Below are 22,618 nucleotides of genomic sequence, written 5' to 3' on the forward strand. Positions count from 1 at the left end.
TCTTTAGATGTTATAAACTGTGGTTCTGTCTTCCCTATTGTGGTGTAAAAGATTCCACGGCACTATTTAGTGAGCAGTAAGCATTGATCCGGTTAAGATTTTGCCATAAAACCTGGTTAGGGATATTTGTGCTGTCTGGAAACATTTCACTTTTCCAAATTCTAAATTGCTGTGCTGTTCATTTAAAAGAAAAATCGAAGCATCATTAAAAATAACCTCCTACTCTTACCTTCCCCTCCTGCTCACCCCATAAAATCGTAGCATTCAAAATGCTTGGAATAATTTGTGGTTTTAATTTATTTGAAAACACATTATATGTGTAATAAATATTAAATAGCACTAACTTTTCCTGCAGTATTGATTAGTTGGTTTTCTAGATGATGGGGTAGTCCACAGTGTGAGATTGTCAGTCGTAATCAGAAAGAAATTTTTACCCAGACTGGTTAAAATGTTGAGGTGAGTATGTTGGATACATTTTGAGAAGCAGGAAAAAAACAAATGACAGAGAAAAGAACAAAAGGAGCTGTTGATGAGGGTTGAAGTAAGAGTGGGAGAAGGCTTGTGTGGAGAGTAAACCTCAGCACAGATTAATTTAGCCAAGTGTCCCATTTCTGTTTTGTTCCGTAAATCTCTTCTCTGATCCGCAATGCCACCTTGCACAAATCGAGACAAGTTCAGATTCAGATATATTATCACCGACTTGTGTCGTGAAGTTTTTTGTTTTGCGGTAGCAGTAAGTTATATGAATCCATTGGTAGCGGACAAGGCCACTTGGACTGTATTGGTTCGGTTTTTGATAGAACATCCCTTGGTTTTATGGCCTTTGACTGCCATAGGCATTGGTGAACAAAGGAGCTTTGCTGCACATCAGTTGATCCCACCCTGTGTGGTTGAGGATGTTGATCCTACAGCTTCATTTGCACCACTAGCAGTGAACCAGCATCAGGTAAGCTGATCGGTGCACTTGCTGAAACTTTGCATCTCCTTGCACATGGGTATCCTAAAGAAACAGCAACCATATAAGGTGTCAGTTACTTTTGCATGCACTGATCTCACCTCACTGAAATGTAAAATGGCCTAGACTAGCACTGAATCATGCCTTCTCTTTTCAAACCCAGTGTCGCTCCAGTAAGTGCTCATGCTGCTTTCGACAAGGCTGCCCATTACTTTGGCATGAGTATAGTCCATGTTCCATTGGATAAAAAGACAATGCAGGTGGATGTGAAGGTAGGTGTCTGACGTTTCTTATTCATGTAATCACACTTTCAAACATTACCTTTGACTGAGTTTGGACAAACATCCTGGATTCTGATTCTTGGCTTCCTCGCTTAGTGGGTTGGGTCCACAGTGCAGAGAATCTGCATACTGCAGTGAGGGTCAATACAATATTCCTCTTGTCCTTTTTTTCCCCACCCCCAGCATTATATGAATGTCAGAGAAATGGAGGGCTATGTGGGAGGGAAGGGTTAGATAGATATTAGAGCAGGATAAAATGTCGGCACAACATCGTGGGCTGAAGGGCCTGTGCTGTGCTGTAATGTTCTATGTTCTAGGTACAGAGTATGCAAGAATCCACACCTTCTCTCCTTCCCCGTCCATGTATTTGTAAAATCTTTGGGGAAATAGAGTGGACAAGCCAGTGCCTTTTTCCCAGGGCACCAATGCTCAATACAAGAGAGCATGGCTTTAAGGTAATGGGTGGGAAGTTCAAGGGAGATGTCAGAGGGAGGTTTTTCACCCAGAGAGTGGTTGGTGCATGGAATGTGCTGCCTGGGGTTGGTGGTGGAGGCTGATGCGTTGGTCAAGTTCAAGAGATTGTTAGATAAACATATGGAGGAATTTAAGATAGAGGGATATGTGGGAGGAAGGGGTTAGATAGTCTTAGGTGTGGTTTGAAGGTTGGCACAACGTGGTGGGCCGAAGGGCCTGTATTGTGCTGTATTGTTATATGGTTCTATGAAATATTAATTATTTAGGTTTGTTCATGCACCTGGTCAACAACTAAGTTACTTTGTGCTTAAGGTGTTGTACAGTTGCATTGTGGTGCTGCTGTACTCTGCCTTTTGGGAGTGTTTAATTTATTGTTACTGGACACTTAAAGCAGAGGCCTGGATTAATGATCTGGAGCAATCTCTTTTAAATCCTGTAACAGCTGTGGGAATTCAAATTCAGTTTAATCAATCTGGAATGAACGAGAAACTTACCATCAGTAATGGTAACTATGAAACCTGTACAAAACTAAATCTATTTTTCATTTATTGTTTTGTTTATATACCATACCATTCATTCATTAGTAGGTTTAGTCCATATGCCCACCAGATCCACAGTAATGTGATTCTTAATAACTTGAAACACCTAAATATATTTTTATAAAAAGCTGCTAAAGTGGTTTCATATGAACGTAAGAAGGAAAGGGAGTCTGTTCCACCATTCAACGGGCTCATGCCTCAAGTCCTTGTTCCTGCCCTTTCCTCATAACCCTTGATCCCTTACTGATAAGGAATTTGGCTATACCGTGCATTTTAAGGCTGTATGAATTTCACAAGGACAGCCAATGTTTCTTCATTGCAACCCAGTGGAATTGGTGAGGCATCCTTACGGTGGCTACCCAATTCAAGGCTTCTGCCTCAAGACATTACATAGGATTTGCACCACTAGTAACCTCTGCTTGATGTTTATGCACACATGTTGAGTCAGAATAAAGAAGGGTCAGTGGTGTGATATACACAATATTCCACTCCCATGCTGGTAATCAATATTTGAGTCTGGTGTCGAGGATGCTCAGTGCCTCGTGGTTTCTCAGCGAGGAGTTGAGACCTTGAGGACTAGAGTGAGGAGAGCTGCCTCCAAAGCTCCATAAACCTAGTTCAAAATATAAAAGCAAATGGAACCGAGCTGCCTTGGCTTTGTGGACTGGATTGTCAGTGTCTAAGGACTGATCTATTAGTGAAGGTGGGGAGATCAGGATTCACGTTATATGGACAGAACCTCACCTTATGAAAAACTGAATGTCATCAACTGAATTATGTGTCAAGGAATGCTGTGGTGTAAGTGGAGCCAATCGATGCATTGTGTCTGCAGTGACCTGATTAGATAAAGGTTCTCTCTGGTAAATGCCAATCAATACTACTTTATCAAGAACTTCTTAAACTGATTTCAATAAATAGTGCAAAAAAAAGGAATAATGAGGTAGTGGTCATGGATTGTTCAGAAATCTGATGGTGATTCCCAGGGAGCTGAAGGGGTAAAATTGTTAATGAAAATAAATCTCTCATGGACTAAGAGCAAAGGCAAACATACCACACCCTGCTGTGCAACCCATCTGGGAACACTACTTAAATTTAAATTGCCTTTCTAATTACCTTCCTAATCTGTGTTCTGCATGCTGGATTGTAATTTCCTGTTTTGTTTGTTCTTTTTGTGCACAACACTTGTTTACAAATCGAGACTGTGGATGGCAGGAGCTCTGATTTTGCTCAGTCATTGCTGCTATCCCTTGGAAGATCCAGATGCCCTGTCCGCAGTGCTTTTGCTTTCAACTTCTTCCTGCTAAAACTGCCCACATCTTCATCTTAAAGAACAACGAGAGCTCCCATTGTTGAACACTCCCTTTAAGAGCCCCCACCCCTTCCAGTACTGACGACAAACACCATTAAAATTCACTACCGCCCCCAGTCCCAACAGCATCCCTTGCCCTACCTTCAACTTTCCCGCCTATAAGCCAATTTTTTTTCAAGTCGTGTTGTCCATGAGACCTTGCGCACTTATCTTCTGTTTCCCTTAAGCTCTCGATCACATCATGACCCTCATGTTGATGTCTTCCCTGGTTTCTAAATTTCAGAAAATGCCCTGTCCCTTTCAAAACCACCATTATCAAACTCCCCCTTCTCACATTAAAAAAAACCCTAGTCTTGAGGTTTAGAGGGGATTTTTGCCGCCCAGAGGGTGATTGTAATCTGGAATGCACTGCACTCTGGTTGAGGCAGGTACTCTCACGACATTTAAGAAGCATCTGGATGGGCACTTGAATTGCCAAGGCATTGCAGGCTATTGACCAAATGCTGGTAAAATGGTACCTGCTGGTCAGCATGGATGTGGTGGGCTGAAGGGCCTGTTTCTGTGCAGTATGCTTCCATGACCATTTCCCCCTGCAAACTACCACCTTACCTCTCTAGCCTCCCTACCTTTTACCTGTCCAAGGTCTTTAAACTGTAGTCACCTCTGAAATCCATGCCTAACTTGGCTTGCAGTCATGTGGGAAGCTGAGAAAACCAGAATAGGAACAGGACTTTAAGCTCCTTGGACCTGTTATACTTTCAGTTGGTGAATATGAATCTATCAATCTAGATTTAAAGCAACATCAACTGCCTTTTGCAGAAGGGAATTCAAAATCAGTACCACCCTCCTACTTGTAGATTCCTGACTTCATTCCTGCAAGGTCTGGCTCTGTTTTTGGACTGAGCCTCCTCTTTTGAGACATCTTAAAGAGTGGAAGTGGGTTCTTTCCTTTTGCCTCTATTTGTTCCCCTGAAACCTTTTATCAAACCAGCCCTGAGTTCCAGGAAATACAACCACAGTGTGTGCAGATAGTGGAGCTGCTCCCTCAGTTTCAATCCTGACCTCTGGTACCCTCCCTGGCAGGAGTTTGCACGCTTCCACCCCCCTCCTGCCCCCAGTGACTGAGTTGGTTTCCCCCATTTGATCCGGTTTCCTCCCATGTCCCAAAGATGTGTGGGTTGGTGGGTTAATTGGCCACTGTAGACTGCCCCTGGTGTGGAGTGAGAGTGGTAGATTTGATGGGACTGTGGGGAGAATAGGGTACAGGGGAAATTAGTGGAGAAATGGAATTGCTCTGTGAGCTGGCATCGACTCGATGGGCCGAATAGTCTCCTGTGTCTTAAAGAAATATATCACCCCTTGAAATTTAACCCTATGCTGAGACTCCTCCCCTTTAATGCCTCAATACACCTCTTTCCTCTATTAAGATGCCCCTTAAAACTTGTTACTTTGACCAAGCTTTTCATCTGCCCTGATGCTGCTTGTGCTATCGTGACAGGTTTTGTCTGGTAGAGACTTGAGGGGGTGCATTACTGTCGCAAGTGGCCAAAGAAATTAGATTGATATTCTTTGGAGTTTAGAAGAATGCGGGTTGATTTTACTGAAACATACAAGATCCTGAGGGGGACTTGACTGAGTAGGTGTCGAGACATTTCCACTTGTGGGAGAATCTCAGTGAGGTGACAAAGCTACAAGATTTGGGGGTGGTCATTTGAAGCTAAGATGGTTTGGAACAACTTCTGGCAGAAATCAGTTAATCTCTGGAATTCTCTGTCCTGGAGAGTTGTGAAGGCTGGATCACTGGGGGCATTTGTCGAGGAAATAGATAACCTTTAGAAAGATCGGTGAATTGAGGGCTGTGTGGAACTAGCATAGAAGAGATTAGGCCTGAGACAAATCAGCCATGATCATATTGAACAGCAGGGCAAGATGGAGAGGCTGAGTGATCTACTCCTGCTGCTATGTTTTTTTTATATATAGTGTATTAAAAGGAGTATTATAAGGCATTGTAATATATTTTTGGAAATCTTTGGAGGTTTCAGACTTCATGGATGTGACGCTTGTCTGCTTTTCTCCCCAGGCCATGAAGAGAGCCATTTCGAAGAACACAGTCATGCTTGTCTGTTCTGTGCCTCAGTTTCCACATGGAGTCATGGATCCAGTCGAGGAGATTGCCAAGGTGCTTTCCCAATGCACTTACTAACAATGATGGAGCAGCTCCAGAGGGAATTACAAGGATCTCTTTGAAGAAGTTAGAAGTATTTAGCTACGAGTGGTGGATATGAAACAATGGTGTTGTTTAATATGATAGTTAATAGAAAAGTACTTAAGGCAGGGCTCTCCTTATTTTTGTAACTGCTTAAAGTATCACTGCCAGGAAGCCTTCTAATATTTCAGATTCTGATGGTTAGCAACAATTTTGTTTGCACACTATTTTGACGTTTTTGAATGGTGTTCACTAAGGAGGTCTTGGGTTTCTGGATACACAAGAGACAGCAGATGCTGGGGTCTGGAACAACAAACAATCTGCTGGAGGAACAATCTCTGGGAGGAAAGGAATTGTCAATGTTTCGGGTTGAAACCCTGCATCGGGACTGTTTATTTGGAGTTGCTAATAGCCACATAGTGCAGCACATCGACAGTCGGGCTGCCTGTGAATTGCTGAGGCTCAAAAAAACTTGTATAAAAATATGATGATCCTGCCATTGGCACTTCCTCTATAACTTGGCAAATGCAGCATTGAAGGTTCCTTTCTCAGGGGAGACTAGAACCAAGGATCACATTCTCAAAACAAAGGCTTGGCTATTTCAGAATAGAGATGAGAAGAAATTCTTTCACCCAGAGGGTGGTGAACCTATGAATTCTTTACTGAGAGGACTGTGGAGGTTCGGTCACCCAGTATATTCAACGTCCATCGACTTTCCGTTTAGTATTAAGAGTGTCAAGGAATATTGGTTTGTGCAATTGGAGCTGAGGTATCAGATCAACCATGATACTATGGATTGGCTGGGCACGAGGGACTTGATGGCCTAATCCTGCTTCTATTCCTTATGGTTGAATGTCCAGTTAGAGTGTAGGCACGAATAAGTACATTGAATAGGGTGGAGAAAAGAATAGGGGACAGGGGGTTAAAGAGGCATTGGATTGGATTTGGAGGATGCTGGATGGCGTACACTTGGGATTAAAGTGTGGGACGGGTGGCTGCAGAGGGAAGTTGGGAAAAGGAAGGAAAGGCCATTACAGATGGGCTTAATCCAACATCTAAACCTGATCAATTCTAATGGGAATCATTGGACAATCTGTCAGGCACTGCAAATTGAGGGAAGACTTGCAAGAATAATGGGGACTTTGGTCATACGGGGAGACTGAAGAAGCTGGGATTGTTCTCTGCAAAGCAGCAAACTTATGGAACCATTTGCAGGAGTTATTTGACATAGAATGGGATTTTGATAAAACAGAGCAGAACTGTTTCCAGAGGCAGGAGGATCTGTAACCAGAGGACACTTTTAAAGTAATGGCAAAAAGAATTGGATGAATACTTTTGAAAACCTGAAATCTACAAAGCCATTGGGATGAGTTATCCAGCTCTTCCATCTAAAAAAAAATATGATGGGCTGTGTGGACTTTTTGTGTGCTGAAAGATCTCTGCATTCATTGTTTAAATGATGTTTTGGGATTCCACTGAATGTCTACAGTTATTGAATTCTTTCTCTTGCATCCTCAGCTGGCCCTGGATTACGAAATTCCTCTGCATGTGGATGCCTGCCTCGGGGGTTTTCTTATCGTCTTCATGGAGAAAGCTGGTTATTCTCTGCCGCCCTTCGATTTCCGGGTCAGGGGAGTGACGAGCATCTCTGCTGACACGCATAAGGTGGGCTAGCGCTGGTGAATGTGGGGAAAGCCTGGCTCAGGGTGGTTTATGGATAGGTTGGAGGAGGACAGAAGATTGGCCAGAGACTGCCAGGAGGCAGTTGTATTTTATTCATTAGGTGTGTGTGTGTGGTTGGCCAACGTTAATGGCCCATCTCTAATTGTCCTTGAGAAGATGGTGGTGAACTGTCTTTTTGGAATCACTGTTGTCCCTCTGGTGAAGGTGCTCCCCCAGCATTGCTGGGTGCACAGTTATAGACTTTAGACTCAGCGACTATGAAGAAACGTGATGTATTTCCAAGGGAGAGCAGTGTGTGGCTTGGAGAGGAACCTGCAGGTGGTGGTGCTCCCAAGCACCTGACTTTCCTCCAGTTGCTAGATGTCTGGGTTTGAAAATGTTGTCACGTAATCCTTGACATGTTGCTACAGCAGATTTTGTAGATGTTGCCCACAATGCAATGGTGGTAGAGGGAGGAAGGGAGTGCTTATAATGAAGGATGGGGTACTCTGTACAAACTAATTATTTCTTTTGAATAAATAACAAAAGTCTAAACAGAAATAGCGGCTGAATGTTGGGAGGGCTTCTGAAAATAAGATCTTTAATCTTCTGGTTAAACTTGCAGCTGGAACTGTGAGACCATTGCGTCAAAGCAATCCATTGCAGAAGTGGTTATGTTGCTGGACTAATAGCTCAGAGACAGAGTAGCAATCAGAGGACGTTAAGATGGCTGCTAGGTTATTGAAATTGAGGTAACCAAGTCTGGAATAAGGAAGAGTAAGCGTTAAACCACTGGATTGTTGTTAGAAACCCATTCTGTTCACCAGAATCCTTTAATGAAGGAAATCAGCAGTTTTCCCCATGTGACTCCAGACCAACACTAACATGATTGACTCCTAACTGACCTCTAGAATAGCTCAGCAAATTAGTCAGCTCAAGGATAATTAGGAATGGGGAATAAATGTTGCCTTGCCAGTGCCACCACATTATTTGAATGGGTACATCAGAGACAGGGCAGGAATAGCCCTACACAAACTACTGATAAACTGATCAGATTTACATGAAAGTTCCACCTGAGAGTTCTGCGTCACTGAGTGTTATTTTCTTAATGTTTTCTTCCCTCAACCACTCTGATTTCCTTGCTTCCCCTCACCAGTACGGATATGCGCCCAAGGGTTCATCAGTTGTACTGTACTGCGACAAGAAATACCGACACTACCAGTTCTTTGTTGCCCCAGACTGGCAGGGGGGCATCTATGCATCGCCGACGATTGCTGGGTCAAGACCAGGAGGGATCATTGCTGCTTGCTGGGCAACGATGATGTATATGGGTGAAGATGGTTACGTTAAGGCTACAAAGAAGATCATTGACACGGCACGGCACATTGAAGCTCAGTACGTATATCTGAAGATCTTCTGACTGGATTATGATGGGAAGAACTCTATTTCTATTCTTCCTTAGATGGTCATCCCAATATTTGGGTTTTGAGATGACTGATGTGGGATCTGTAGACCGGGTTCGATCCCGACCTTGGGTGCTGTCTGAGTGGAGTTTGCACGTTCCCGTTTCCTCTCGCGTTCCAAAGATGTGCGGGTTGCTCGGTTAATTGGCCACTGCAATTTGCCCTGAGTGTGTGGGTGAGTGGTAGAATCTGAGACGGGTGATGAGAATGTAGGAGAATAAAAAAAATGGGATTAATGTAGTACTTGTGTAAATTGGTGGGCTGAAGTGCCTGTTTCTGAGCTGTATCCCTGTAGGACTCCAAGTCTATAGCCTCTGACACGTGGGGCAGGAGGTGCTTGACAGGGCAGGTGTGTGTGTACTTTTGTGAGATGCTGCATTCCTGTTGTTTATACTGGGCAGCCAAGGAAGTTGGTGTTGTAATGTAGGAAACTAGTTTTTCTATCCACATTTCTCTGTCTTTTATAAAGAGATGTTTCCTAATTTACGAATGCATTTACTTTGATTTCAAGTTTATACCCTTTTCTGCTCCACCAGCAGAAAATATTTATAACCACCCTATTAATTTCATCCTCAATGCTGAGGAATTGCCTAAGAAGGGAATTCTTTTTAATTGTCATGAAAACTTCAATCATCAGCCCTCAGTGAATAAAAGCCCAGTTTTAATATGCGGACCATCTCAGTTTATTAGTCTAGTTCACTGCCTGGAACTCTGTGGTCTTCTTGAGCTCTCATTGGCTTTAATTTCCTTTTTTCTTTGTCAAACATTGACAATTTTCTTCTCAACACCCAGTCTAGATGTCTCTGAAGTAAAATCAAAATATTTTGAAATATTTAGCAGATCAAGCAACATTTACAGAGGGGGAAAACCAGTTAACAGCAAAAAATAGGAAGGCAAATAGTATGTCCTGAGTTTGGACTATGTACTGAGTCCTGATGCAGGGTTTCGACCTGAACTGTTGACACTTCCTTCCCCCCCACAGATGCTGCTCAACTCGCTGAGTTCCTCCAGCAGATTTTTTTGTTGCTGTAGTACGTTGGCCTTTACTGGAAGCAATTTGAGTTGAAGAGCAAAGTTGTCTTACTGAAATTATATTGGCCCCTGATCTGAACTATTGTGTACAGGTCTGGTGTCCCTACCTAGGAAAGGACATACTTGCGATAGAGGGAGGATAGTGAAAGGGTTGGGTGAGGATTCTCCTGTGAGCAGAGATTAAGCAGGCAGGACCTGTGGTCTCTTGGGTTTAGAATTAAATCATTGAAAGATGCAAAATTGTTATGTGGCTCAACAGGGTTGTTGATGTTCCCCTGGTTGTGGGGTCTAGACCTAGGGGTCACAGTATCTAAACAAGGAGTTGGTCATCAGGACAGAAGTGAGAAGAGAAATTGGTTTATTATTGTCACATGTACCGAGGTACAGTGGAAAAACTTTATTTTGCATGCCATCCATACAGATCATTTCATCACATCAGTATATTGAAGTAGAACAAGGGAAAAGCAATAACAGAAATCAGAATATAGTGTTACAGTTACAGAGAAAGTGCGGTGCAGGCAGACGATAAGGTGCAAGGCCATGACGAGGTAGATTGTGAAGTCAAGAGTCCCAAATTTTTCTTTCAGACCTTGGTGAATCTTTAGCAACCACCCCTGAAGAGGTTCAGTTGCTTGTGTATTTGATACTGAGATCAATGAATTTTTTAAAAGCTATCTGAGGGAATCAAGATGGCATTTGTATGGAAAGTGATGCTGAGTAGCATGATCAGGTGTGAGGGTCCGAATGCATTTTTCTTTGTTCTTTTTGGATCGGTGAACTTCCATTAAATCAATGACCTGAAGCATTAATTTGTATTTTCTCTCCACAGATGCTGCCTGACCTGCTGAGTGTTTCCAGCATTTTCTGTTTTTATTTCAGGTATCCAGCATCTGCGGCACATTATCTTTGGACTACTAAATGTCTCATTTACTGCTCAGTGTTGGTCTGCTGCTTTACCTGTGCTGTAGCCGGAACTTAGAAGCAAAGAAAAGCCTTGCATTTCTCTGGCATTTTTTTAAATCTTAGGATATCCCACAACCAGTGAAGGACTTTTAAAATGTGATCATTGTTGCAGGAATGTGGTGGTCATTTTGTGCACAGCAAGCTCCCATAAATGGCAATGTGTTAACGACCAGATTATCTATTTGTGATGTTGGTTGAAAGGTAACTTCAGTCGAAAGGTAACTTTGGTCTTTCAAATGGTGTCAGTGTTTAACACTTCACTGGAAAGGCAGCACGTCCAACAGTACAGCATTGAACTGCAGAGAAATGTTGGCTTAGGGTGGGATCTGAACCTACAACCTTCTGATTCAGAGGTGGGAGTGTTACCAACTCAACCCTGACAAGGGCAGAATTAAAGTCTCTAAACACTGAAGGTGCTTTATTTTCTTTTTCCCTTACTTAAGTATTTTATGAAGAGACCGCTTGAATTTTTTTTAAAGGTTCTGTTTCCGCCATGAAAATGCCCCCTCAGGCACCCCCCTTCCATCAACCACTGACTTTTATTCCATCACACGCCAACAATCAATCACTAGCAGAGATGAGTGAACAAATTGGGTAATTCTAGGCTTTCAAGATCTTCTGGTTTGCAGTGAATACCTAACGAGTCTGGTCAGGTGGGGGAGATGCTGAGAAACTCTGAGACTGGAAGAATGTTTGTTCAGACCTGCCTGCAGAATTCTTAGGATTGTGGTTCCACTGAGAGCTGTTGCAACATCTCTGCAGGCAGTTAGAGAGAGTCAGCAATGAATTATTCAAATCAGTGACTCACTAAACAGCAGATTTGTCGAAAAAGCCTTTAATCAGGCAAATTTTCTTATTAGTCAGCCCTGGTCCTACCTCCTTCACTGAGACCCACAAGCAAGACTGGGCAGATCCATTGTTTCAGCCTCATTTTTACCCCGCCAAACTTGATTCTTCCCATCCTTTCTCGCCGGCTCCACTCTCTTATTTGATTCATGACACCGTGACAGAATCTTTCTATGCCTCCATCCCACACCAGTTTCTTGAATTAGTTCCCCTTCACCAATACACTCATTTGTCTGGCTAAGCTCATTCTTGTGTTGAACAACTCCTTCTCGAACTCCACTCACTTTCTCCAGATCAAAGCTTCAGCTATGGCAACTGCCAAGGGCCCAAACTTCACCTGTCTCTTTGTGGGCGACATAGAACAGTCTTTGTTTCAGTCCTCCCTCAACTTTTTTTTCTGGTACGTTATCAACTGTAGTGATGCTGCTTCCTGCATTCATGCCAAATTTAAACATTTTATCATTTGCTGCCAAGTTCCACCCTTCTGGCACAGTCACATCATCCACCTCTTCCCTTTCTAGATTTCTTTCCATCTTGAGGCGGGTGGGGGGTGGGTGGAGTGGGATTGGTTAGCAACCATTACTATGCTCATGGACTCTTGCCGCTATCTCCACTGTACTTCCTCCCACCCTGCCTGTATTCTATTCTCCCAGTTTCTTCATCTCTGTCATATCTTCTTTGACAAGACTTTCTGCACAGGTGCCTCTGAGATGTCTTTCTTTTTCCTTAAGTGTTACTTCCCTCTACAGTAGTTGGGTAAGGCAAGGAATCACTTGCACTTCTTCCGATCCGCTGTTGTATGTTCAGTGCTCATGATGTGCATTGGAGAAAACCCAACACTGTACTTAGTGATTGCTTTGTGGGGCATGGGGATGCCACTGAGCTTCCCATTTTACCAGTTCTGCCAGTTTTACTCTCCATCCCACTGTCTATGACCTCTTGCCCTCTTCCAATGCGACCCAATGTGAGCTTGAACAACAGCACCTCATCTACCATCTGGGTATGTTGCAGCCTTCTGGAGCAGTTTTGGGGGACTTCCTTTTTCTGTTTGCGTCAGATCTGGCCTGTTCTGCTGTGCAATTATCCATCTGTAATATCAGCTGAACTTTTCACTCTTCACAGACACCACCTGATCTTCTGGGTATTTCCAGTGTTTTTTAATCTTTCAGTTTCAGATCTCAACAAACAGTATTCCACAGCTTTTACACTACCTCTTTTGTTTTTTTCCTCTTTTTCTCTCTTTCTCTCTCTCTAATTACCCTCATAAGTTTATCAACCAGATGGTCCTGTAAACAGCAGAATTGCCTCTGCGAACTTGGCCTTGTCCTACCAGCGATACTCCCTTTGTGCTATCTGTCCCTTCCCACCCCCTACAACTTGTTTTCTCTCTTTCCACAGATGGTGTCTGACCTGTTGACTGTTTCCAGCACTTGTTGTTTTTATTACTTATTGTTCATCTCTAAAGGACAAGCCACAATTTAACAGATTAACATTAGAAAGGTACCCCTGTCTGAAAATATTGTTGTTTCTTTTACTTTTTGCTGAGTATTGGATTACTTCTTGGCACTGCATCTCCATGATGTATTGGTTTTGGAAGGGTGCTACACAGAATCATTTAGAATCACAATCAGGGCTTGTTTTAGCCCAGTTGGTGGTGAATCCTACTCTGAACTAGACATGCGATAAAATCCAGACATGCAGGCATGTGCTGATGAACGTTAAGCTACATTTGGGCCACACAAGGGCAAGGCAATGGCCATTTCCAACAAGAGAGTCCAACCACCTACCTGTGACGTGCAATGATATTACTGAGTCCCATCATTCATTAGAAGGCAATTAGACAAGCTCCATTTCTACAGGAGCAGGTCAGAGGCGGTGACTTCTTTCCTGAAACCTCCATCTTTCCACCGAATACATGCCAGGAGTTGAGAGTGTGATAGAATACTCTCCACTTGCATGGATGATTGCTCCAAAAGCACTTGATATCGTCCAGGACAAAGCAGGCTGCTGTTTGGCACATTATCCATCACCCCTAAACATTGACACAAGAAGTTCTGCAGGTGCTGGAATCTGGAGCAATACACAAAAAGTGCTGGAGGAACTCAGCAGGTCAGGTCCCCTGCCCTCTCCTACTGGATTCCTCCTCCTTCAGCCCTTTGCCTCTTCTACCTGTCACATCTCAGTTTATTACATCTCAGTTTATTACATCTTCTCCCCCTCCTCCACCCACCTACCTTCCCCCTCTCACCTGGACTCACCTATCCCCTGCCTGCATGTGCTCCTCTCCCTCCCCTCACCTTCCTATTTCCGGCTTCTGCCCTCATCCTTTCCAGTCCTGATGAAGGGTCTCGGCCCGAAACATCGACCGTTTATTTCCCTCCACAGATGCTGCCTGACCTGCTGAGTTCCTCCAGCACTTTTTGTGTATTCCCCCTAAACATTATTTCCCACCACCACCAGAGCACTGTGACTGCACAGTATTATCTGCAAAATGCACTGCAGTTACTTGCCTTACCTACGCCAAGAGCATCAAACCCTTGACCTCTGCCACCAAGAAGGATGAGGACAGCTGATGTGTGGGAACAAGACTTGCAGGTTCCCTTCCAGGTTGCACACCACCCTAACTTGGATCTGTATCACTGTTCCTTCATCTAGGTCTAAATTCTGGAGCTCCCAGTCCAACAACGTTGTAGGAACATGTTCACCAGAAGGACTCCAATTGTTCACAAAGTCAACTGACCACCACCTCGTTGTTATATTTCCTTATGATGGAGAAGGAGGCCATTCGACCCATCAAGTCTATGCTAGCTCTCAGAATAATCCCACCAAATCATACTGTTATGTCTGCATCCCAAAACTTTCATGAAGTTTAAAATAAACTCAAGTCTGTCTGCTCATTTAGGTGGATGTTAGTCTTGGCAGTAATGCAAAAATAAGTAGGAGAGCTGGTCCAAGTATCCATTATTTATTCCTCGCACAATAACACTAAAATAGTCATCGTCACACTGCTGTTTGCTGGAGTGTTGATCTTTTGTTACAACGGTGACTGCTCTTTAAAAGTACTTTGGGGCATTCTGAGTTTGTGAAGGGTACTATATAAATGCAAGTTCCTCCTGTCCAAGTTGAGACTGAGGAATGATCACATTGTTATACTTAAGATGTTAAAGAATATGTTGAGGTCTGTGCAGAGGAAATGTGTATCTCATAAAAGAACAAGAACATGTAATTAGAAGTTGACCATTCAGGAGTAAATCAAGAAACAATATTTCACACAACTGATCATTTCCAGCAGATTTTGGAGTCAGTTGGAGCTTTCAAGACTCAATAGATTTTCATTTTGTAATGGCATCAAAGGATTATGGAGCTAAGGCAGTTAAATGTTGGACAGAATAGCAACGATCTGGTTGTGGGGGGGGGGGGGGGGGGGGGGCGGGTGAACAGGCCTTGGGCTGAAGGGCCTCCTACTCTTCCTACACAATGCTGTCCTATCCTGTGCCACCAATAAACTGAGAAATGATGAGGATGGGGAAGGATGAGTAGTTGTGCATTCTCCCTCTGCCAACTTCTGTCATCCCTTCCAACTCTTCAACTGTGTTCCTCTAATTCTGGCTTCCTGTGCATCATTCCCATTGGTGGCTGTGCCCTTAGCTGCCAAAATCCCATGCCTTTTTGACATTACAAAATCTGCAGACTTAAGCAAGCAGTTATCCAGTGATGGAGAGAGATATTCATACCACACAACTGCATTCTCAGGTCTCCCGTGTCTGAGAGCAGCCACAGTACAAAAGATTCATATGTGGATTCATTAGAAATACAATTCAGGTACCATTTCTTATCCTTAGTACAATAAATTATTTTAAAAATATTTATTGGAACAAACAACAAGAGCAAATATTTTTTTGGCTGTTCTGCAGAGGTTCAGCCAATCCTCTTTAATAATCACTAACACGGTTAAATAAAGACGCTCTTGCTGACAGAAGGTAAGGTGCCTTAAGCAGAAGAGTTGTAGCTAGGTTTACCATGCTGGTGGTGACACACATGTTAAAATATTTTGTTGAAGTGGCTGCAGACCAGTTTGTTCAATGGCTCCACCATCAACGACTGTGCCTCCAGCTGCCTTGGTCCTGAGCTCTGAACATTCCCTAAACCCCCTCCACCTCTCTGCTTCCTTTTAAGTTTTTGCCAAGTTTTTGGTCACACCTCCTATGTAGACCAGTGAATGTGAGAGGTAAATTGGTTTATTGTCACGTGTACTGAGGTACAGTGAAAAACTTTGTTTTGCAGGCCATTCATACAGATCATTTCATTACATTAGTACATGGAGGTAGTACAAAAGGAAAAGCAATAACAATACAGAATATAGTTTTACAGTTACAGGATGCAATGCAGGCAGACAATAAAGTGCAAGGCCATGATGAGGTAGATTGTGAGGTGAAGAGTCCATTTTAACATACAAGAGGTCCATTTAATAGTCTCTCAACAGAGGAATACAAGCTGTCCTTGAGCCTGGTAGTACATGCTTTCAGGCTTTTGTATCTTCTGCCTGATGGGAGAATGTCCAGGGTGGGTGGGGTCTTTGATTATGTTCGCTGCTTTACCGAGGCAGTGAGAAGTGTGGACAGAGTCTATGGAGGGGAGGCTGGTTAGTGCTTTGAGATATTTGGTTACATTGCTTCATGAATGTATGTGTTTGTGCCCTTGTGATTTAGAAGTGCTGAGATTAGCTGTCAGGCATGTGAGAGTTCGGTGCCCAAGTCTGTGTTTCACACAGTGGGGTTCTTTTGAGTCATTCAGAAGTTTACTGCTGTTTTAACTTCTTGTCGGAGAAATATCACCCCCCCCCCCCCCCCCCCCCAACAATGACCTGTAATCTATGTGTTAGTTTTGGAAATGACCACAATTGAGATTGTGAATTTGTGCATTTAGGTCTGTATTACTTCTCCCTGCTTCTCTTCTGTATTTTTAATGAGGAAGTGGTGAAGAATGATGTATGACTAATGTCTTAAGCAAGAAAAATCAAGAGCCATTTGGCACGAGGAGAATGGCTGACAGGCGTTTGAGCAAATGTGTGGAAACAGAATAAAGTGCAAAACGGGCTTGTGTTAAAGGGACCTTGGGATGAATTGCTCCATCACTTGTGACAGTCAAAACAAAGACAGAATTCTTTTGTCTGAGTGCGTTACCTCCTGAAAATTTGGCATTAATCTGATTGGAACCCTTGCCTCTAATCGGGAGCAAGCACGGGTTTGTTTGAGCTCGACCAGAGTAGGTGAATTCTGGCACATTTATGGTTGTCAATGCAATTGGTTTTGGGTGTTGATTAGAAGCGGGGAGGATGTTGCAATGGATCAACTGGTTTTTGTTGATTTGGTTAGAGTTTCTCAGCAAACCTTCTTTCAAACAGCTGTTCTTTTTGAGAACTCCCTTGAAAGTCATTTGCATTTCCATTCCCCTTCTTTTGGTAGTTCAACTCTAACTGCCCCTGAGGAAGACACTTGGCTGGGCCAGTAAAAGGGAGACCTGGATTTCACGACTTTGCATTGTTCCAGAACACTTTACACTCAGTGAAATACTTATTGAAGTATATTCACTGTTGTAATGTAGGAGATGAGGAATCCAGTTATACTTGGCAAGCTCCCACAGACAGCAATGTGGTTACAACCCAGTTGCGTCTGAGACATGAATAATGGCCAAATCGTGGTAGGGAAAACTAGTGCCACATGAATTTTTAAAAATTATTTTGCATCCACCTGAATAGACAGATAGTAACTCTTGCCTGAAAGATGATGCTTCATACAGATAGCACTCTGTCCCGGTCTGCAATGTCTGTCTGGATTACTGAGCCCAATATCTGGACTGAGACTTGAACCTACAATCTTCTGGTTCTGAGGTGAGAATGCTACCTCTGACTCTCAACCAACAGCAGTGCATAGGACCACTGCAGTCCACCTACCTGCTCTAAAAATTGTCATATGAATACCGCAGTTGATCCTTTCTTTCCTCCCAATCACTTCTGATATCAGGAACTCAGCCAGCGCCCTCTTGAGCTTGTGACGTGATTACGCTGCACATAAGTTTCCCTGTTCAATAAGTTCTGTATTTCTTCTGAATCGACATCTGTGAGCTACATGGCTCAAAGGGAACTGCAAAGAGTGCGTATTGTTTAATCATCGGCCTCAAGTGAGATGGATTGATTGAAAACAGTCTAGAGGCCAATGTAGAAGGGGCACCCTGTGTACTAAGGTTCGGAAACACTCTCTATGATATAATGCAGAAAGGAAGAGACCTAATGCATTCTCAGCCAGAGCAGCATACTGTAAAACAAATTGCTTATCTATGGAGCTGGCAGTGATGTTGTACAAAGAGCTTCCCCTTTTGCTGCAATTAACCTGCTCTTAAAGTGTCAGTGGTCCCACTCAGAAGCTCGAGCAGCAAACTCTGTGCCTTCCTAGATTTTTTACATTGGGTGTGAGGTGTTCCATCTATTGTTCTGAACTATTCTCTGCGTGCACTGGCTTTGGGAATGTTAACAAAGGAAAGGAGACAATAGCTTGAAATCTGACATTTTACTTTGAACCAGACGATTCCATTGAACACTAAATGCTGTAGGTAATTTTAAAAAAATGACAAATTACACAGTATTTTTAAAAATTCATTCAAGGGATGTGGGCTTCACAAGTTGAGCTGACATTTAATTGCCCTTGAGAAGGAAGTGGCTTGGAAGCTGACTTCCCATGTTTTTGCTGCCCTTGTCCTTCTAGCTGGAGGGGTTGGGTTTGGAAGGTGCTGTCTAAGGAGGCTTGGTGAGCTGCTGCAGTGCATCCTGTAGATGGTACAAACTGCTGCTGCTGTGGGTCAGTGGTGAAGTAAGTAGTTGTGGATGGAGTGCCTATCAAGCAGGCTGTTATGTCCTGTGTGGTGTCGAGCTTCTTGAGTGCTGTTGAAGCTGCACTCATCCAGGCAAGTGGAGAATGTTCCATCACACTCCTGACTTGAGCCTTGTAGATGGTGGACAGGCTTTGGGGAGTTAGGAGGTGAGTTATTCACTGCAGGATTCCTAGCCTCTGACCTGTTCTTGTAGCCACATTGTGTGTATATGGCTACTCCAGTTCAGTTTCTGGTCAGTGGTAGCCCTCAGCATATGGAGCACCCAGGGGTTCTGTGCTTATTCAGTGTTTGGAGAGAATGGAGTAAAACTGGCTCTGTACAGTTTAGTTGGACTATAGGGATCGTAATGACCAAGAGTATAAGGATGTAGGAAGGGGCAGGGACAGCCTACTCAGCTGCCCAAACCTACTGTGCCAGGATGTTCATCGTGACCCTTTGCATTTCTCCAGCTCCAACTTCCACATCCCCCTGGGCATCTAAAGTCCCACTGATGTTGGTTTTGAATAGACTCCATGTCAATCATCAGGGGTAGACATTTGGAACTTCAATGAAAGAAAATTGTCCTTGTCGAAATCCCGAAATGGTTAAACTCTTATCCTGTGACTTTGCCTTAATTCTGGACTTTCCAGCTGCAGGAAATGGCCTCTCAGCATCTACCTGGCAATCTCTCAGTGTTTATATTTCAGTGAACCTCTGTTCATCCTTTTAAACTCTCCATGTAGGTCACTGCTACTTGATTTGCTCTCACAAGATAACTTCCTAATTCCAGTAACCAGCCTTGTGAGTCTGCACTGTTTCCAAGGCAAATCTAGCCATGCTTGGATGTGCACTTGTCCAGATGGGATATTGCCAAAACCCTGTCCAACTGCAGCAAGATTTTCTTCCTCTTGCACTAGAGCTTATTTGTCAAAAAGACGAACAATGCCTTTCAAATTTCTTGTTACACCTGTAGGTTAACTTTGTACATTTTTATCAGCTCAGATCTCCCAACATTTTCCAGTTTCTGATCGCTTTTTTTCTAAAGCAAAATTGTTTTGCTGCTCTTCCTACTGCAATGAAAGTATGTTCCTCCGTGTGGCAGATGTTTGGAGTTGAATTACTTCTCATTTCACTGATGGTCATGTGACATCAGGGATTACAGTTTGGAAGGATAATGTTTCCCCCCCCCCCAACACATCTGTAACAGATCTACACTAAATAGAATACAAAATTGCTGCTCCTTCCCTTTCCCCACCACACTTTCTTTGATATTGGTTTAATTGTTTTTCAGTTTCTCAGTACATTTTAGTAGCTCGTTGTGGCAGTTCAATGCATAGGCCGACCCTAGCTCGGTCAACAGCATTCTTGCCTCAAGAGTGTCTGAGGTATTTATCTTGGGATCAGTATTTCTTAGAACGTTGGGTACAACTGCGGGCAGTAGTTAGTGCTGCTGTTGCATGGCTTCACATGCAGGTTCAATCCTGGCCTCGGGTGCTGTCTGTATGGAGTTTTGTATGTTCTCTCTGTGACTGTGTTGGGTTTTCCCCAGGCACTTTGATTTCCGTCCACATCCTGAAGATGTACTGATCGGTTAATTGGGCTACTGTAAATTATCCCTCGTGTAAATGGGCAGCAGAAGAATTAGGGGAGTCTTTGCGCATGTGAAAGAGAACTGGGAATGGTACCGAGAGGAATGCTTAAAGATCCAGCATATACTCGATGGGTGAATGGTCTCCTATGTTCAAAGAAAACATGACATAAACCCCTGCTTTTCTTTGAAATACTGCAGTGAGATCGTTGGCATTCACCTGAGGAGGAGATCTGACAGTGACACTGTATGGACTCTGTTTTGTGCTCGATCTGTAGATTTCTGCAGTGAGGAGCCTCCGGATAAAACCTGTGGCCTTTCTGGTGAACTCTTGTTCGTCAACTTGCTTGTGGCAGTAATGCCTGTCCTCTGGCTCCATCTTGTGCTGGAGATCTGTCATTGACACAAAACAAGAAGTTTTGCAAAACCAAAAGATTTGGCCTTCAAAAGAAAAACCTCAGACGTTGTGGATCCAGGATAGATTTTGTAATAGTTTGAAGAGTAAAGTAAGGTACAGGGAGCTGATGATTATGTTTCAGCTTAGCAAGGACTCTCGGTGACAGTCGGATGATAAAAATTAAACAAAAATGTTAGATCCAAGTCTTATGTGACAGTTGTGACTCAGTTCACTTGGCGCTTGTTTCGCGGTTGAGGGACCAAGACCCATTTCAGAAATTTGAGCCCACGATTTAAGTCAAGGGAATGCTGCCTTTTCTGGGTGCTGAGTGTCATGTGGGGCCTTGTGCTGAGAGTTTGCTATCTCAGATGAAAGTAAAAGCTCCTTGGTCTGTTGGCCAATAATTCCTCAATCAACATGATTGAAGGATCAGGTTATCTGATCGTTATTGCACTACTTTTTGTGGGAGCTTGCAGTGTGCAAATTGATTGCTATATTTTGGCAATGACTGCATTTCAAAACATCCTGACGTTGCGATACAAATGTAAGTCTTTTTCCCAACACCACCCTCCCATCCAAAAGCCTTTGTCAGTGACCCAAACATTTCAGCAGAACCTTCTGCAGCCTCCTCTGTTGCGTTCATTTATCTGTTTCTTCATCCTGATCTCTTTTTCTACAAAGAACCACCCTGGTTCCACAATGCTGTGGGATATTCTCCCCTCCTTCCACCTCCTCACCACCACCCCCCCCCCCCCCCCCATTCACTGCCACATCAGCATTTCCGTGACCTCTCTTATGGTGTAGTAGAGAGATACAGTATGGAAACAGGCCCTTCAGCCCATCAAGTCCCTGCTGACCATCAACCATCCCATTTATCAGTCTCCCCAAATTCAACTCCATGCATATTGCACCACTCCCCTACACACTGGGCACAATTTACAGCGGCCAATCAAGCTACACACTAGTGCGTCTTTGGGATGTGGGAGGAAGCTGGAGCACTCGGGAGAAGCCCACACATTTACAGGGAGAATATTGCAAACACCACACAAACAGCACCAGAGATCAGGATTAAACCCAGGTCTCTGGTACTGTGATGCAGCGGTTTAAGGAACTGAGTACGAGTACAAAATACAGCAGTTTTCTTTTTGCTCCCAATGTACTAAATTATTCTTTCTTTTGAAGGTTAAAGAAAATAAAGGAAATCTTCATCTTTGGAAAGCCTGAAGTATCTGTTGTGGCCATTGGCTCGGACACTTTTGATATATTCCGATTATCAAATGCAATGACGTCCAAAGGGTGGAATCTCAACACCTTGCAGTTCCCTTCCAGGTACGTGACTCTGCTTGTGTGCACTCAACCTTGCTGCTGTGACTCTCTCTCTGTAGGTTCTCCACCAACGCTGATGCTCTCTCAGAGTTATTTTGTGGAGGGCGAGTAGGTTGACTGGAGAAAGTGTTCTTGCCTAATCTGCACAGTACATTTGTATAACCTGTTCACCATTGCTTGTCACGTCTATTTGGAATGAAGTTCAGAGCTGGGTGGATCAAAATAGTGAAGGGTCCATGGGTGCTCATTCTGTAAGTTGCATTTATAATTTGCTGTACACTTGCAGTGATTCCTTCAATGAGATAATCGATGATAGTAAGCTTTAAATAACTTGGGAATTAACTTGACCATTCAGCTCCCTAAACCAGTTGTGCTAATCGGTGAGGTCATGGTGTAAATTTATAAGATATGTTTATTAGTCACATGTACATCGAAACGCACAGTGAAATGCATCTTTTGTGTAGAGTGTTCTGGGGGCAGCCTGTAAGTATCGCCACATTTCCGGCGCCAACATAGCATGCCCGCAACTTCCTAACCTGCACGTCTTTGGAATGTGGGAGGAAACCGGAGCACCCGGAGGAAACCCACGCAGACACGGGGAGAACGTACAAACTCCTTACAGACAGCAGCCGGAATCAAACTCTGGTCGCTGGCGCTCTAATTGCATTATGCTAACTGCTACACTCATTTCCTGGTTATATCTTAATATG

The 22,618-nt window shown here is 43.5% G+C and overlaps 1 protein-coding gene across 1 annotated transcript in view; it reads left to right on the plus strand.

The window, feature by feature from the left end:
* sgpl1 (sphingosine-1-phosphate lyase 1) overlaps nucleotides 1-22,618 on the plus strand; it is a 75,493-nt gene that overhangs the window by 47,180 nt on the left and 5,695 nt on the right. Inside the window, exons 8-12 of the mRNA XM_052041663.1 lie at nucleotides 1,119-1,227; nucleotides 5,639-5,737; nucleotides 7,283-7,429; nucleotides 8,583-8,821; nucleotides 21,765-21,911. Of these exons, the coding sequence (XP_051897623.1) occupies nucleotides 1,119-1,227; nucleotides 5,639-5,737; nucleotides 7,283-7,429; nucleotides 8,583-8,821; nucleotides 21,765-21,911 (741 nt within the window). The remainder of the gene's footprint in view (nucleotides 1-1,118; nucleotides 1,228-5,638; nucleotides 5,738-7,282; nucleotides 7,430-8,582; nucleotides 8,822-21,764; nucleotides 21,912-22,618) is intronic.

Source organism: Pristis pectinata, chromosome 30 (assembly GCF_009764475.1).
Source record: "Pristis pectinata isolate sPriPec2 chromosome 30, sPriPec2.1.pri, whole genome shotgun sequence".
In the NCBI taxonomy this organism is placed as follows: Eukaryota; Metazoa; Chordata; class Chondrichthyes; order Rhinopristiformes; family Pristidae; genus Pristis; species Pristis pectinata.